The sequence below is a fragment of the Sorex fumeus genome, unplaced genomic scaffold, assembly GCF_029834395.1.
Source record: "Sorex fumeus unplaced genomic scaffold, SorFum_2.1 ptg000094l, whole genome shotgun sequence".
NCBI lineage: Eukaryota > Metazoa > Chordata > Mammalia > Eulipotyphla > Soricidae > Sorex > Sorex fumeus.
Window position 1 is genome coordinate 22,318,505 of NW_026606151.1, and position 19,611 is coordinate 22,338,115.

Consider the following 19,611-nt stretch of genomic DNA (forward strand, 5'->3'; position numbering starts at 1 on the left):
TCTCTATCTGAGCTGTCTTTCCCCCCAGCATATGCTGCTGGCTTCTAAGCCATGGAGCCAACATCGTGGTACTTAAATCAGCTATTCTTGGGTGTTCAAGTCCCATTCTGTTATTTTATATTCCGTAGGTGAGTGCAGTCTTTTTCTGACTGTCCCTCTCTTTCTGGCTCATTTCACTTAGCATGATACTTTCCATGTAGAACTACTTATACATAAATTTCATGACTTTATCTTTTCTAACAGCTGGATAGTTTTCCATTGTGTAGATGTACCGAAGTTTCTTTAACCAGCCATCTGTTCTTGGGCACTCAGGTTTTTTCCAAATTTTGGCTATTACGAACATTGCAGCAATGAACAAAGTACAGATGTCATTTCGACTGTACTTCTTTGCCTCCCTGGGATATATTCTCTGGAATGGTATTGCTGGGTCAACTGGGAGCACAATTTCTAATTTTTTGAGAATCATCCATACTGTTTTCCAAAAGTTGTCAATGCTTCCCTACAACTCTTTCTTTTCTTTCATCCCCTACAAAGAATATATTAATATATACCCTGGAAAGGGTAATGAGGTGAGGGAATCTATCTCTGATATAGTTTGTCAGAGACAGAACAAAGTTCACTTGAAAATTGCATTCTTTTAAACTTCACCCCTGGGAAAACCATGCTCCGGACATTCTCAAACTTCACCTTAATGAGTAACTTGGAGATACAGGTCCCCAAGCATTTTTATCTAATGTAATTTTATCCTGGGATTACTGGTTAAGAAATATTTACTTTCATCCAGTTTGTAAGCATTGGCCAGAGATATTCACTTCAGGGAGACTTTCTAACTTGTTAAAGTCATGCCAGCAGCCTTCTTTCCTGCATGGTTGCGAAAATAAAAGACAGAAGGGGGTGACCTAGAGGAGTAAGTAAGCTTTCCCTTCTCACCTCTCTCTCTCTCTCTCTCTCTCTCTCTCTCTCTCTCTCTCGTTTTGCCTCCACTCACATTACCAACTCAACTACTTGAACAACTTAATTAGCCTCATCTATAGATTCTTGTCCAGGAGTACATTCTGAGGTCTGACTTTGATGCATCTTTACCATGGCTCCTATCACAAGAATAATCAGAGAAATGTCTGCCAAAAAGCAGTTGAATGATTGTCAAAGAAAAACCATCTTTTTTCTAACCCATGTCTCCCCTTTTCAAATAGCTCAATATAGCTTTTGTTCATATTTCAGGGTCTGGAAAGATAAACTTTACAGTCTTGTTTTGGGGTAGAATATATAGACTATATATATATATGTGTGTGTATATACATATATATAAATATCTTATTATCTCATTCCTACTTTGGACAAACTTGCAGGCTATCGAATGTAGCCTGCCCACAGGGCAGAGTCTGGCAAACTCCCCGTGGCGTACCCAATATGCCAAATACCAGTAACAATGATGGGTCTCATTCTCCTAAAGAGCCTTGAATATAATCTCAGGGCTAGGATGAAAGAGACGTTACTGGGGCCTGCTCGAGGCAATCGACGATTAACAGGATGATGAAATGAAATGAAATATATATATATATATATATATATATATATATATATATAATCGAGAGCTTGTTTGGAGGTTCTAGCAGGGGAGCGCAGCTACTCGTATACCCTCGACCGAAGACCGGTCCGTCTCTATCGGGGAAGGTCGTCCTCTTCGACCGAGCTCACAGCTTTGGGAGGGACGCACATGGAGCGGTGAGGGAGGAAGGGGACACCCGCCTAGCCAGCCAGATCAGCCGAATCAACCCTGACGATCAATGGGGTGACAGATGTCGAATGATAGCACAGCAGGTAGGGCGTTTGCCTTGCACACGGCCAACCCGGCCGGCCTGTGCGGCCTGTGTTCAATACCTTTTCCCCTTTCAGAGAGCCCGGCAAACTACTGAAAGTATCTCGCTCGCATGGGAGAGCCTGGCAAGCTCCCCGTGATGTATTCGATATGCCCAACACAGTAACAACAAGTCTCACAATGGAGATGTTGCTCAGCCCTGTAGAGTAAAGCGATCAACAATGCGAGAACAGTGCTACAGTGCACATACACAAACACTAATTTTTTTAGAGCATGATATACTCTATTTTGACAAGCACAAACACTAATTTTTGACTCTTCAATTCCTCAGATCTTCACTTCCTTTATATCCACATACACAGAAATATTAACCCTTAAATCTTAGACTTGAACTGTGAAAGGGCAAAAGCCTCCACTTTTCATCTCCAATTTCTAATGGAGAAAGTATAGCTAGTCTTCAACTTAGTCAAGTTAGGAAGATAGTCAGATATAAGTAAGTGTAGAGGTGGAGAAGTGGAGAAGGTCTTACTGTAAGAACTCCTTATAACTGCTTAAAAAATTTTAGAACACTGTACTTGAAAAATATGAGAATAATTAAATTTTATTTTCTTAGTGATTCGGATACAAATAGTCCAGTCCTAAACACCTCTCTCAATATTATGTTCTTTATGAAAATATAAAAATTTGTTTCTATGATATTTCCTAAATCTAAAATTGTATTAAATTTAAATTTAGTGATCTTGAGATTTGATGGAAAATTAGAGAATTAGTAATTCTTAAATTTATTCAGTTTGAGAAATGTAAATTCATTTTTTAAAAGATATTACTTTTAAACAAATTCAAATTTCCCCCAATTTTATTTAAACACTGTGATTTACAAAGTTTTTCCATGATTACTTGTTTCAGGATTTAATATTCCAACCCAAATCCCTACACGATTGTCTCTATTTTCCCAAACAACCGGCAAGTCTGTCCCTGTAGCAGGTCAACACTAATTTATTTTAAATTCCTTTAAACAAATTCAACTTTAATTTGGATTCTAATTTTCAAAAGTGTGAAAATTATTATGTTATGTTCTAGAAACAATGGGTCTAATGAGCTATCATTTGATATTTTTTTTGGTTTTATTGTTTTCTCTCTCTCTTTCTTGCTCTCTCTTTTGTTTTAGGGTCATCCTGGTGGTGCTCAGGGCTTGCTTATAGCTTTGAGTTCAGATATTGCTCCTGGTGGGGTTTGGGGGACCATATGAGGTGCTGGGGTGGATTTGGGTCAGCTGTGTGCAAGGCAAGTGCCCTACACACTGTACTCTCTCTCCAGCCCTATGAACATACTGTGTTTTTAAACAATTGAAGCATAAATTTTAATGATAAGAATTAAGGCATGTAGATTAGGACAAATTAGTATTTGTTGTTAAGTAACATTAGGAATATGTGGTATATATGAATTTCCATAGTATGATTTTTGGTATTCTGAGTAGAGGTTAGATAAACATGGTCAATCAGCCTGGGAAAAAAATTCAGTGAATATGGGCTGGAGTGATAGCACCATGGGTAGGGTGTTTGCCTCGCACAAGGCTGAATCGGGTTCGATTTTCCTTTCTTGGAGAGACTGGGAGCTACTCAAAATATCCCACCTGCAAGGCAGAACCTGGCATGCTCCCCGTGGCGTATTCAATATGTCAAAAACAGTAACAACAAGTCTCACAATGGAGACATTACTGGTGTCCTCTCGAGCAAATTGATGAACAACGGGAGGACAGTGCTACAGTGCTACAGTGAGGAGAAGTTATTACTAGTTACACAAATGTATTTATTTTAAAATTCTAGAAAATGAAAAAAATACTTTATTAAAGCACCGTGATTTTTAAAGTAATTGAGGTTGGACACACAGCTTTCCAGCATATATTCCACAACCAGTGCCCCTAGGGCTGGTCCCAATCCTCACACTGACTCCTTGGCTGACACAATGTAAAATTTGGGGTTTGGATCTCCTGTTTCCAGTGTTACTGGTTTTGTGGTTTGGACATACAGCTATTCAAATTTAAACATTCAGCTTTAGAATGAAAATATTTAGGGAATCCTTATATATTTTAGAGGGAATGCAAAATGGTACAGCAATGGGGGAAAATAGTATGACTTAAAATTGATTTATACATATACTAGTATCGAAATCAGTATTTCAAAAATCTATCTGCATAGACCAAGTTCATTGAAATTATGTACAATAGATAAGAATGAGAACATCTGGGAAAGGAGTGTGAGGGGACTAAAGGAAAGAAATGAGAATTACCTACATGTCCTTCAAGGGATTAATTAAGATAATCTGTTTTCTATACATACCTCAGTTATTTTTGCAATCATATTTTGCAATCACTTTTGTATTCCGACATTCGGAACAAACTGTACAAATCAGAGATACGTCATTAGCTACATGAAATAAAGCAGTCAGAGAAAGACAAATACTCTATGGTATCACATATATGAGGAGTGTAAAATGAGAAAAAACTGATACCATAGGAACAGAGAAGAGAATAGAATGGTGGTATCCAATGTCTGGAGAAAAGGAAGTGAGGATAATATCAGTAAAGGGTACAGCAGGCTGGCCATAGTTAATAAAATGATATCGTGCACTTGGAATGTACTCAAATTAAAAACTTAAGCATATGCAACACACCCCAAATACAAAAGTGAACGATATTGAACATATGAGATACTCCATGTTAATTTTCTTGTTTGTGATCATTCTTTAATGAGAGTGACAATCAAGTCATCCTGGTGGATACTTTCAATCTACTAATTACATTTGTGAATTATTCCTCAACACATTAATTAAATAAAATTTAGGACAGTAAATAAAGATCTAGAATTATATTTACCTAATTTTCTTTTTTGGATTAAAAACATAGCTGAATTAAATGACAATTTTAGCTTTTTCTATTTCTAAAAGTAATTAATTGAATAAGATATGTATGCCTGTAAAAGTGATAGTAAACCTTCTAGAGTGTTTACACTGCAGGCAGCCAGTGGGTTTGATCCCCTGCATCCCATATGGTTCCCTGATCTCTGCTAAGATTCCTTAGTGCAGAACTAGGAGCAACCCTGAGCAACACTGGATGTGATGCAAAAACAAAAACAAAAGATAAAAGATACACAGATTAGTATATTAAAAAAGGTAAGGGGATAGACATGAACCAATATCTTATACTTCACAAATTTTATTACACAGAACAATTTTTAACAGGTGGCAGAATGCCAATGCTTCTTCTATGCATGTGTATGGGTGAGTTTTTATATTTTTCTCCCCAAATTCTCCACTGGAGATTGAACCCAGGACCCCACAAGCTTTTAAGCACATACTTTATTGCTGGGCTGGAGTAATAGCATGGCGAGTAGGGCGTTAGCCTTGCACATGGCCGACCTGACCCTACCGGCAGACCCAGGTTGGATTCCTCCACCCCTTTTGGAAAGCACAGCAAGCTACCGAGAGTATCTCCCCCGAAACAGAAAAGCCTAGCAAGCTACCCTTGAGGTATTTGATATGCAAACACAGTAACAAGTGTAACAATGGAGCCATTAGAAGGCCTGCTCGAGCAAATTGATGAACAATGGGAGGACAGTGACAGTGACAGTGACTTTATTGCTAAGGCATCTATGTGGATCTTTGAACTTATTGTTTTTAATTTGATCTTTTTTGGGGGATTTGGTCCACACCTGGTGGTGCTCCAGGCTAGCTCCTGGCTCTGTGTTCAGATACCACTCTTGAGGGGCCATCTGGGTGTGGTGTCAGGAAACCACTGGGGTCAAATGCATGCAACGGAAGTACCTAAATCCCTGTACATCTCAAAAATTATTATTATTATTTAATTTTTTAAATTTTATAAGTAGCACTGTAGCACTGTCCTATACCATAGTTCTCCTGCTGTTTATCGATTTGCTCGAGCGGGCCCAGTAACGTCTCCATTGTGAGACTTGTTGTTACTGTATTTGGCACATGGAATACGTCAGGGGTAGCTTGCCAGGCTTTGCCGTCCAGGCAAGATACTCTTGGTAGCTTGCCAGGCTCTCCGAGAGGGGCGGCAGAGGAATCGAACTTGGGTCGGCCAGGTCGGCAGGTCTGCCGCATGCAAGACAAACACCATACCTTCTCTGCTATAAAGTAGTTCACAATATTTTATTACACTTAATATTAAATTACCAATCCGCCACTATTACACCTTTCCACCACCATATTTCAAATGTTTCCATTCTGAACCCCAGCCATTTCTCAAAGGAGAACCGAAATAAGATGTTTTGTATTGTTTGTTATGAAAACCCACTGAAAATTCTCAAAAAGTTTTGTTATAGGGAAGAGTTGAAGACTGTTGTATTTCACTCAGGAGCGATTAAGCCATTCTATAAGAGGTCACTAACATGCTGTTAAAAGTTAAGCCTTGTGTGTATATATATATATATATATATATATATATATATATATATATATATATGAAAAAATATGTAGTTCAAAGTAGGAGGAAATAAAAATAGATTTCCTCGTACTTTGAACTACAACAAATGTGGTGCAGTACTCTTGGAATATGGGTGGTATGAGGTATGAAATGTCCAGGAATAGGTTCACTTGTGGGTGGGGCTAGACCCAAATATTGGGAGCATTGATGAGCTGGGCAACAGTTGAGTTCTGGAGGTTTTTGGCTGCCAGGGCTGGGTCCCTTGGGACTACAAGATGTCTCACCACTCCCCAGCCTCCCCACCAGGTTGCCCCGAGTGAAACAGCCTGGAATGAGGTCTGGCAGTATGGTTATGACAAGTGTCATGTTATACTCCCTTCTAGGAGAGAAGAACATGCGACTCTGGAAGGTGGCCCATGATGAGATTATCTGGCACCAGTCAGAGGTGTGTTATGGGCATCACTGTTGAGTTCCCAGAGATAGGGGGATACCCAAACATTATTTTAAACCATTTTCTTTCTTTTATTTTTTTACTAAGTGTCTTTTTAATCAAAGCATTTGTGCATTAGTGTCCTTTTGCATCTTCCTTTACTTCCTCTTCTACTAGCAAAATTGCATAACTTAATCCAGAAGCTTTATGATAATTATCAAGAAATAGGAAATGGATATAATGTGTATTGAGACAAGAAATATAATAAAAAGAATACTGTTTTTGTTTTTGATAAAGATCCCTGTGTCCTTTTTATCTTTTTTATCCCAACAGACCAATGGAACAAAACAATGAAACAGATGATGGGTATCTTGTCTTGCTCGGATTCTCAGACCAGCCCCGATTGGAGTTTATTCTCTTTGTGGTGGTTTTGGTCTCCTACCTTCTGACGATTGTTGGGAACTCAGCAATCATCCTGGTGTCCCGCCTGGATGCCAAACTCCACACACCCATGTATTTCTTCCTCACCAACCTCTCCTTACTTGACCTGGGCTTCACCACCAGTGCTGTCCCTCAGTTACTGTGGAATTTGAAGGGTCCAGCCAAGACCATCACCTGGACGGGCTGCGCCATCCAACTCTACGTGTTCCTGTCCCTGGGTTCCACGGAATGTATTATCCTGACTATCATGGCATTTGATCGCTATGTCGCTGTGTGCAAACCTCTCAATTACACCACCATCATGCACCCCTCCTTTTGCAAGGCCCTAGCAGGAATGGCATGGGTGAGTGGAATAGGAAATAGTCTTATTCAAGGCACCATCACCCTTCGGCTTCCTCGATGTGGGCGTCACCATCTGGATCACTTCTTATGTGAGGTGCCTGCCATAGTCAAGTTAGCATGTGTTGATATACATGCAAATGAGGTTCAGCTTTTTGTGGCCACACTAGTTCTCATCCTTATTCCTATGTTATTGATACTGCTCTCCTATGGACTCATTGTGCAAGCAGTGACAAAACTTAAGTCAGTCCAAGCTTGGCGTAAGGCTCTAGGGACCTGTGGTTCTCATCTAATAGTGGTGTCATTCTTCTTTGGGACCGGCTCGGTCATATACATCAAACCACAGAAATACTATGGCTATGTCGACGGAAAGTTCCTTACACTCTTTTATGGAGTTTTAACTCCCACCCTCAATCCCCTCATATATACTCTCAGGAATAAGGATGTGAAGGGAGCTATGAGGAGATTGTTGAGAATAGACAAGAACTGACTTTCTTAGCTAGAAAGTGACTTAAGATCTATCATCAGACAATTGCTCTTGCATATAGAATATACCTGTTTACCATTTTTCTGCCTGTACATACAGTATAAATAACAGGGCTTTGAAAAAAAACACTTATATTTACCTTGGAAGGTCATGGACCTTCATTTGTATGAATGTGTATGTTGTGTCCATGTACAAAAGATAGAAATTGAAAGATTAAAAATGAATTTTTAAAATCATTCTCAAGTTAAAACTCATTTACAAGCATATATTTTAAGTATAATTTATTTGTTAACTCTAGGTGAAATAAATTGATGGAATAGGAATAAAGGAGAAATAATAAAATTAGTATTATATTGAAATAAAGCAAAATAGTATCTGATGTGATCAGTTATAGTTTGTATTAAGAAACACAGGTTATATCTTTCAGTACTATGGAAATTCTATTTTAAAATCAAAAAGAGAAAAATGTGTTGTACATATGAGCTGTGAATTTTTTACTTTCTGGTAGTTGTAGTGTTCAGGAATAGAGGCCCAAGTTTTATTAAGGATTGTCCACTAAAAAGTAGAGAAGTTTTTCTAATAACTTTCTTATGTTCAACTTCTTATTATGACATCTTATTATCTCACTCCTACTTTGGACAAACTGGCAGGCTACCGAATGTAGCCTGCCCACACGGCAGAGTCTGGCAAACTCCCCATGGCGTACCCAATATGCCAAATACCAGTAACAATGATGGGTCTCATTCTCCTAAAGAGCCTTGAATATAATCTCAGGGCTAGGATGAAAGAGATGTTACTGGGGCCTGCTCGAGGCAATCGACGAATAACAGGATGATTTGTGATTTGTGATTTGATGTTCAACTTCACTTTTTTGTTATATAATAAACAGAAAACTTTGCCAATATCAGACAAATTGAATTATTCAATTATTCAAAATTCTTTAATCAAACTTTTACATAAAATTTCTGTTTCCAAGAACTTGCTGGCAATAACTTAGGGCTCATTGTATAAAAGAATAAATACACTGTTTGCAAGATTTTGCGACTGAACGGGAAAGAGCAGAACACTAAGTGAAAGTAAAGAATTAAAATGTGTTCTTCAAACATTTGTGAAATTGGAGTTCATTTTATTATGACAACGAAGAGTCACAGATAGCTAGAGTTAAATAAAATATGAGAGTAGGCAAAACTAAGAGTGAAAAATTTAGATACTTAATTAGAGGCAAGAAAAGAAGGAAAATAGAATATCTTTGGAAGATTCTTGAAGAAATAAAACAAAAATGTTTTTGCTGAGAGAACAGAGAGTCAAAGTGTAATCTTTGTAACTCCCAAGCCGGATTTTCTTTTTGTGAAGTGTATGAATGTACATCAGTTTCCATGATAGATCTAAAGTTCGTTATTGCTTTCTTCCTCCTTCTCAATAATCCATTAAATGCACCTCTTTCCTTATCTCACTTCCTCTATTTCTTATCTCAGTCTCATTTTGTAGCACAGTAGCACTGTCCTCCCATTGTTCATTGATTTGCTCAAGTGGGCACCAGTAACGGCTCATTTGTGAGACTTTGCTATATCAAATAGGCCACGTTGAGCTTGACAGGCTCTGCTGTGTGGGCAGGATACTCTTGGTCTCTTGCCGGAATCTCTGAGAGAGGGATGGAGGAATCAAACCCTGGTCGGCAGATGCAAGGCAATGGATCTAACAGCTGTGCTATTGCTTTAGCTAAGTCTCATTTTACAAGTGAATAGTTGATGGAAATTTAATGGATAAGAGGAAGCCACGCCCACTTCTGCGGAGGCCACGCTCCCTGCTGCACTGTAGTTGGGGACTTTGGGCAGGGTCCTTCATCAACCTGTCCCAGGGAGCAAAGCCTGGCGCTGCAACATGACACACACAGGCACATGTCCGGAGTGAGGGGGCCCGGCCCAGGAAGTGGGGGAGGGAGGGCTCTGGACAGAGCTGATTTTGTATTCTATTAACTACTAGTGAAAAATTTTAATTGATTTAATGTCCTGTTGATACAAACTACTTTATTTTAAAAAGTGAACATACATTTTTGTGTTTGATGGGTCTGAGTGTCTATGTTATTATAGTATAAAATCTTAGCTAACAAAATACAACATTGTGTTAAAAGAATCACACACTATGATCAAATGGGAATTATCACAGGGATGCAAGGATGGTTCAATATACATAAATCAATCAATGTAGTTTATTATATAAACGAAAGGAAGTATGAAATAATATGAATGATATCAGTTGACACGGAAAGCTTTTCACAAGAAAACTAAGCATCCATATATGATAAAACTTCCACCAAAATATAGGAATATAAGGACATATACCTTATATCCTTATCTTTTTATACCTTGAGAATATATATCTTGAGAGGGCTGGAGCGATAGCACAGCGGGTAGGGCGTTTGCCTTGCACGCAGCCAACATGGCCGACCCGAGTTCGATTCCTCCGCCCCTCTCGGAGAGCCCGGCAAGCTACCGAGAGTATTCGATATGCCAGACACAGTAACAACAAAGTCTCCAATGGAGACGTTACTGGGCCCGCTCGAGCAAATCGATGATCAACGGGAGGGCCTTTATACCTTTATATATCTTGAGAATACATCTCAAGATATTAAAAGACTATTTGCAATAATTACATAGCCAATATCATAATGAACAGCAACAAAAATCTGAAAGCCTTTCCTTTCATATCAAGTTCAAGGCAAAGTGATCTACTTTTTCTACTCTTATTTGAAATAGCTTATAAATTCTTTGCTACAACAATTAGGCAAGGTAAAGGTAAAGGTAAAGATCCTCCCATTGTTCATCGATTTGCTCGAGCGGGCCCAGTAACTTCTCCATTGGAGACTTTTGTTGTTACTGTGTTTGGCATATCAAATATACGTCACGGGGAGCTTGCCAGGCTCTGCTGTGCGGGCGAGATACACTCGGTAGCTTGCCGGGCTCTCCGAGAGGGGTGGAGGAATCGAACTCAGGTCGGCCATGTTGGCTGCGTGCAAGGCAAACGCCCTACCACTGTGCAAGAAGAAATAAAAATAAAAAGGACCTAAGATGGAGAAGAAAATTATTCTCTTACTATTTGTAAATGAGTTGATAATATATAGGGGAGACTTCAATGACTCATTTAAAAACCTTAGGAACAATAAACAACTACGACAAAGAAGAAAAGTACAAAATGAAATTAGTAAAGAAAAATTAGTTGCATTTCCCTTATATATGTAAAGAAGTAGAATAGAGAAATAAGGAAAGAGATTTCATTAAAATAGTTTAAAATGTCAGACAAATTATGAATTAGTTTAATAAAGGTAAAAAGAACATATATTGAAAAATATGTTTTGTATATATAAAATATATCTGCAATGCCTGCATGTCCTTTGCCAACTATAAGACCAAGATGACTGCCCTCCGACATCCAGATGGATCTATCTTATCTTCTAGAAAGACAATGGAGAAGATTATCCATGACTTCTACTCAGATCTCCTTGATAGCCATGTCTGCCTGCCCACATAACAAATTCTGCAGGATGGATATGTCGTTCCCAATGTTCTCCCTTCTGACTCCCACACGCCATTTCGTTATTAAAGAAGCATAGAGTACCTGGTACAGATAAGGTCAGACCTGAACACCTGAAGAATCTGCCATCAGTTCTCGTCAATACACTGGCTCAGCTCTTCACATGCTACCTGTCTGAATACAAGGTTCCATCCCAATGGAAAACCAGCAGGACTGTCCTATTGTACAAGAAAGGAGACATCCACAACATCAGTAACTATTGCCCATTCTGCCTTTTGTCCATCATCTACAAGTTGTTCACTCAAGTCATCCTGAATAGGATTGGCAGAACACTAGACAAAGGACAACCATTCAAGCAAGCCGGGTTGTGAAAAGGATTCAGCATGATTGACCATATCCACTCAAGCTCATTGAGGTTTTGCGAGAGTTGAAGATGCAGCTCTGTCAAACGTTCATCGATTTCAAGAAGGCCTTTGGTTCTGTTGAGACTGAAGCGGTCATCGAAGCCCGAGACAAACCAGACATACAAACTCAGTATATCATGATCCTCCATGAGCTGTATTACCACCAGGATGTCATCATTCTACAAGGAAGTGATCATTTATGTAAAGAGAGGGGTTTGACAGGTGATACCATTTCACCGAAACTCTTCAGTTCCACCCTTGAAAATACCATGCAACAACTGGAATGGGAAGAAATGGGAGTGAAGAAATGGTTGGCAACTATACCACCTCTGCTTCGCTGATGACATTGTTCTAATAACACCAAATATTAGCCAAGTGGCAGAAATGCTGGCTGATTTCGACCATGAGTGTGGAACGGTTGGATTCCAGCTGAATCACACCAAGACAATGTTCATGAAAAATGAACTAGTTCCTGACATTCCATTTGCTCTCAATGGAACGAACATCTCTGAATGTAGCAGGTATGTGTACCTGGGTCGAGGACTCAACATGAGGACATTCCTTGGTGCCAGAACTGCGTAGGAAGAAGAGAGCAAGCATGGAACATCTTCAAGAGCACAGAAGAAGTTATTAAGAGGACAAAGAACCTCTGGTTCCGGACACATCTTTTCAACTCCAGCATTCTTCCTGCACTAACATATGCCTCAGAGACCTAGGCCCTATGAAAACAGGATGAGAACTCTATTAGTGTATCCCAAAGAGGAATCAAAAGAGCTTTGCTTGGAGTATCATGCTTCACTCAAGTGAGACAAGGAATCTGGAGTTCTGACCTCCGTTGATAATCGAAGATCAGGGACACTGCTTTGTTTGCCAAGGTGTCGAAAATCAGATGGGCCAGACATGTAATATGATTTAGAGATGACCACTGAACTAGAGCCATTACTGAGTGGATTCCAAGGGATGTCAAAAGAACGCATTACTGCCCACCTATGAGATGGTCAGACTTCTTCGTCAAAGCCCTTTACAAATGAATTGAGGCTCTTCGTGTTCCTGGAGGGAGCAGATGCCATTGGGCTACAATAGCATGCGACAGGGACAAATGGAGACATTACTGGTGCCTACTTGAGCAAATCGATAATCAAAGGGATGACAAGTGATACAAGTGATATTGGAAATTGCAAGCCATAATTGAAAGATATATTAGAGGACACCAAGAAGTGGAAAAATATTTCAAGTGCATGGATTGGAAGATTTGGTAAAGTCAAACTGACCATCCTATGCCAAAAGTTTAGATTCATTGTAATTCTCATCAAAATTCTAATGACATTTTTCAAGGACTTAGACAGTAAGAGATCATATCATGCCAGTGATAATGACACATATCAAAAAGAATGCAAACAACCTGTGTTGGCAAGGATGTGGTAAAAAAAGATACACACTGATAGTGGGGATGTTGTCTACTTCAGCCCTTTTGGAAGACAATATGGAAATTCTTCAAAAAACATCTAAAAAGAACTCCCAAAGATTTTGATGATATTTCTCGGTATCGCCTGCACGACAGAGCCTGGCAAGCTCCCTGTGACGTATTCAAAATGCCAGACACAGTAACAACAAAGTCTCCAATGGAGACGTTACTGGGCCCACGCGAGCAAATCGATGATCAACAGGAGGGCCTTTACTTTACTTTACTTACCCCTAAGAACAAGACATTCAGTCAAGAAGAATGTGCCTGTCAAGGAGATAGTGTGAGGGGATGGGAGGGAAACTGGGTCATTGGTGGAGGAATGTGGACACTGGTGGTGGGACTGGTGTTGGAATACTTTATGCCTGAACCCTCTTGTCAGAAACTTCTAAAGTCACAGTGCCTAAATAAAAAACAACATAAGCATTAAACACACTGGAAAAGAGAAAGAAAAATACACTAGGAAAACATGTCAATAAACTTGACGATCCATAATACTGAGTTCTTCAAATAAATTTGATGTATATATTAATAAACCATAGTTCAGGAAATTAAGTGGTAAAAATTTATAGAAATCAAAGTAAAGTGTTTTACACAAGAAAGTAAAGTGCTCTTCTGATGAAGCACATCTGCAGTACTATTCTTACTTATGAACATAACTAATTACAAAAAAAATTATCTCCTTTATCTGATTATGCAGATCATTGAATTCTTTACTTTTGGAAAATGGTATTTATTGAGCACCACCCAATTCTTTGGACTTGCTCCTGGCTCTGTGCTCAGGTATAATTCCTTCTAATGCTCAGGGGACCACATGTAGTGCTAGAGATCTACCCAGTGCAAAGCTAGCACTCTAATCCCCGTACCACCTCTCTGGCCCTGATTTCTTATTGCCCAGGTAATTTCTAATAGCAAAGACATTGCTTCCCTACAACTATCTTTTTTTTCCTTCATCCCCTACAATGAATATACTAACATACACACTGGGCAGTGTAATGAGGTGAGGGAATTTATCTCTGATATCTTCTTTGAGACAGAACAAAGTTCACTTGAGAACTGCATTCTTGTAAGCTTCACCCCTGAGAAAACCTTGCTCTGGACACTCTCAATCTCCGCGTTAATGAGCAACTTGGAGATCCAGGTCCCCAAGTATTTTTCTCTAATGCAATTTTATCCTGGGATTATTGGTTAAGAAATATTTACTTGGCCAGAGATATTCAGTTCAGGGAGAAATTCTAATATGTTAAAGTCGTGGCAGTAGCCTTCTTTACTGCATGGTTGTGAAAATAAAAGACAGACGGGGGTGACCTGAAGGAGTAAGTAAGCTTTCAATTCTCACATCTCTCTCTCTCTCTCTCTCTCTCTGGTTTTGCCTCCACTTACATTATCAACTTAGCTACTTGGACAATTTACTTAGCTTCATCTATAGATTCTTTTCCAGGACTACATTCTGAGGTCTGACCTCTATGCATCTTTACCAAATATGACTATTGCTCATATCACAAGAACAATCAGAGAAGTGTCTGGTGAAAAAACAGTTGAATGTCCGTCCAAGAAAAACCTTTTTTTTTTTTATCTAACCCATGTCTCCTCTTTTCAAATAACTCAATATAGTTTTTGTTCATATTTCAGGGTTTGGAAAGATAAATTTTATAGTCATGTCTTGATGTTAAAGTCATGCCAGTGACCTTCTTTTCTGCATGGTTGTGAAAATAAAAGACAGACGGGGGTGACCTAGAGGAGTAAGTAATCTTTTGATTCTCATATCTCTCTCTCTATCTCTCTCTCCCTCTCTCTATATATACATATAGGCATATATATATATAAACACATACACAGACACTAATGTTTTTAGAGCATGATATACTCTAATTATTTTGACAAGCACAAACACTAATTTTTGATTCTTTAATTTCTCAGATCTTCACTTCGTTTCAATCCACATGCACACAAGATCAACCCACATATCTTAGCCTAGAACTGTAGAAGGGCAAACGCCTCCAGTTTTCTTCTCCAATTTCTATATGGGAGAAAGCATAGCTAGTCTTCAACTTAGTCAGGATAGGAAGTTAGTCAGATATAAGTAAGTGTAGAAGTGGAGAAAGTTTTCTTGTAAGGGTTCCTTATAACTGCTAAAAATATTTTAGAATAATGTATTGAAAAATATGAGAATAATTAAATTTTATTTTCTTAGTGATTCTGATACAAATAGTCCATTCCTAAACACCTCTTTCAATGCTATTTTCTTTATGAAAATATGACAGTTTATTTCTATGATCTTTCTTAAATCTAAAATTGTATTAAACTTAGTAAACTTTAAATTTGATGACAAATTAGAGAATTAGTATTTCCTGAATAAATCTAGCTTGAAAATCGTAAATTTATAATTTGAAAGATATTACTTCTAAACAAATTTTATTTCCTCCCACTTTATTTAAACGCTGTGATTTAAAAAGTTGTTTGAAACAACTTGTAGGATTCAATATTTCAATTCCAATTTTACTGTATTCTCTCTCTCACTCTTTCTCTCTCTCTCTCATTTATCTTGCTCTCTCTTTTGTTTTAGGGTCATCCTGGTGGTGTTTAGGGCTTATTCATAGATCTGAGTCAGGTATTCCTCCTGGAAGGGTTTGGGGGACCATATGAGGTGCTGGGGTGGATTTGGGTCAGCTGTTTGCAAAGCAAGTGCCCTACACACTGTACTCTCTCTCAAACCCCTTGAACTGTTTTTTCAAACAATTGAAATATAAATTATAATGATAAAAGCTAAGATACGTAGATTTGGTAATATTAGTATTTGCTGTTAAGTAGCATTAGGAATATGTGACATATATGAATTTCTATAGTATGAGTTTTGGTATTCTGAGTAGAATTTATTACTTGTTACATAAATGTACTTATTTTAAAATTTCAAAAAATTTTTAAAAACTTTATTAAAGCACTGTAAGTTTTAAAGTAATTGAGTTGGACACACAGCAATTCGGCAAAGATCCCACAACCAGTGCCCCAGAGTTGCTCTCAATCCTCACACTGTCTCCCTGGCAGACACATTGTAAAATTTGGGGTTTGGATCTTCTGTTTCCAGTGTTGTTGGTTTTGTGTATACAGATATGCAAATTTAAACATTTATCTTTAGAATGAAAAAATTTAGGGAATCCTTATATATTTTTGGAGGGGTTGTAAAGTGGTACAGAAATTCTGGGAAAAAGTATGACTTAAAATTAATTTACACATATACTAGTATTGAAATTAGTATTTCAAAAATCTATCTGCATAGACCAAGTTCACCGAAGTTATGTACAATAGATAAGAATGAGAGCATCTGGGAAAGGGGTGTAAGAGGACTAAAGAAATGAGAATTACCTAAATGTCCTTCAAGGGATTAATTAAGATAATCTGTTTTATATACATATCTCAATTACTTTAGTAATCAGAAGGAATTCCAACATTAGGTACAACCTGTACAAATCAGAGGGACATCATTAAGCTACATGAAATGAAGCAGTCAGAGAAAGACAAATACTACATGGTATTACATATATGAGGAAACTAAAATAAGAAAAAGCTAAATGCCATAAGAATAGAGAATAGAATAGTATGGTGGTGTCCAATGTCTGGAGGAAAAGGAGGTGAGGATGCTGTCAGTAAAAGACACAGCTTCTTACTTAGAAAAAGAATAAATTCTGAGGAGCTAATGTTCAGCAGGCTGGCCGTAGTTAATAAACTGATATCGTGTACTTGGATTGCACTCAAATTAAAATCTTAAGCATATGCAACACACCCCAGACACAAAAGTGAACGATATTGAACATATGAGATACTCGATGTTAATTTTCCTGTTTGTGATCATTCTTCACTAAGAGTGACTATCGAGTCATCCTGGTGGAAACTTTCAATATAATAATTACATTTGTGAATTATTCCTCAACACATTAATTAAATCCTAGCGTTTAATAAGTTCTGGAGCGATAGCACAGTGGTAGGGCGTTTGCCTTGCACGCAGCCAACATGGCCAACCTGAATTCGATTCCTCCACCCCTCTCGGAGAGTCCAGCAAGCTACCGAGAGTATCTCGCCCGCATGGCAGGGCCTGGCAAACTCCCCGTGATGTATTCCATATGCCAAACACAGTAACAACAAAGTCTCCAATGGAAACGTTACTGGGCCCGCTCGAGCAAATCGATGATCAACAGGAGGGCCTTTACTTTACTTTACTTTAATTAAATAAAATTAGGGCAGTTAATAAAAATCTAGAATTATATTTATCTAATTTATCTTTTTGAATTATGAACACAGCTGAATGAAATGACAATTTTAGCTTTTTCTATTCCTGAAAATAAATAATTGAATTAAGATATGCCCTTAGGAGGGCACAGATGGGGGCCAGAGTGGTAGTACAACCTGTAGGGTGTTTGATTCCCGTCATCCAAGATGGTCCCCTGAGCTCTGCTGGGATCCTTAGTGCAGAACCAGGACAGCTCTTGAGCACCACTGGATGTGATGCAAAAGAAAACAAAAAGAAAGAAAAAGGGGAGCATATTAGGATATTAAAAATGGTAAGAAAATAGATGTAAAGAATATCTTATACATAACAAATTTTATTACCCAGAACAATGTAGACAGGTGGCAGAATTCCAGTGTTTCATCTATGCATGTGCGTGGGTGAGTTTTTTCATCCCTACCTCCAATTTCTGCACTGAAAAATAAACCCAAGACCCCACAAGCTTTCAAACACATACTTTAATGCTAAGGCACCTATGTGGATCTTTGAGCTTATTGTTTTTAATTTGACTATTATTTAGGGATTTGGTTCACATCTGACGGTGCTCAGGGCTTGCTCCTGGCTCTGTGTTCAGAGATCATTCATGGGGAACCATCTGGGTTATGGTACCAGCAAATAACTGGGGTCAGATGCATGCAAGGGAAGTACCTAAATCCCTGTACATCTCTCTGGTCCAAAAATATTATTATTTATTTTTTTCACTTTATAAAGTAGTTCAAAATATTTGATTACATTTAATTACCAATCCACCACCATTACACATTCCCACCACCATATTTCTGATATTTCTATCCTGAACCCCAACCCCTGCACCAAAGTGGAACCAAAATAATGTATTTTGTATTGTTTGTTATGAAAAACCACTGAAAATACTCCAAAATGTTTCCTTAGAAGGAAGAGTGTGAAGAATGTATTTCACTCAGGGGCCATTAAGTTCTTCTATAAGAGCTCACTGACGTGTTGTTGAAGGCTGAGCTTTGTTTGCAAATATCTGTATACATATTCAGATATATGAATACAAAGCGCATATGTATGTATCTGTACATATAGCGAGATATTTTTACATATATTTTTACAATATATATATATATATATATACTGTAAAAACTATCAGTTTAAAATTGATTGCCTCCTACTTTGAACCCCATAAAATGTGGTGCGTTACTCTTAGAGTATGGGTGATGTGTGGTATGAAGTGTCCAGAAATAGGTTTACTCGTGGGTGAGGCTGGGCCCAAGCATGTGGAAAGCGGTCGTGAGCTGGGCAAGAGTTGAGTTCTGGAGGTTTTTGGCTGCCAGGGCTGGGTCCTTGGTGAAGGGAGGGATCTCGATAGCACAGCGGGTAGGGCGTTTGCCTTGCACGCAGCCAACATGGCCGACCAGAGTTCGATTCCTCCGCCCCTCTCAGAGAGCCCGGCAAGCTACCGAGAGTATTCGATATGCCAGACACAGTAACAACAAAGTCTCCAATGGAGACGTTACTGGGCCCGCTCGAGCAAATCGACGATCAACGGGAGGGCCTTTACCTTAGGGCCTTTACCTGTGAGTGAAAGAGCCTTGCACGATGTCCTGTGGCACGGTTATGGAAAGTGTCATGTTATACTCGCTTCCCGGAGAGAAGGACATGCAACTCTGGATGGTGGCCCATGATGAGATTATCCGGGCGCCGGTCAAAGGTGGCTTATGGGTGTCACTGCTGAGTGGCCGAAGATAGGGGGATACCCAAACAATTTAAATATTTTTTTACCTGGTGTCTTTTTAATCAAAGCATGTGTGCATTATTGTACTTCTGTATCTTCCTTTACTTTTCTACTAGCAAAATTGCATAACTCAAACCATAAGCTTTATCATAATTATTAAGAAATAGGATATGGATCCAATGTGTATTGAGACAAAAATGATAATAAAAAGAATTTTTTTTTTTTGGAGAAAGTTCCCTGTGTTCATTTCATCTTTTTTATCTCAACAGTCCA

At 38.5% G+C, this 19,611-nt stretch overlaps 1 protein-coding gene across 1 annotated transcript; it reads left to right on the plus strand.

The window, feature by feature from the left end:
* Window positions 1–7,030: 7,030 nt before the first annotated feature.
* LOC130040182 (olfactory receptor 2G3-like) lies at window positions 7,031–7,963 on the plus strand. The gene has a single exon (XM_056132189.1). It carries the CDS (start codon window positions 7,031–7,033, stop codon window positions 7,961–7,963), a length of 933 nt encoding a protein of 310 aa, XP_055988164.1.
* The last annotated feature ends 11,648 nt before the right edge of the window (window positions 7,964–19,611 follow it).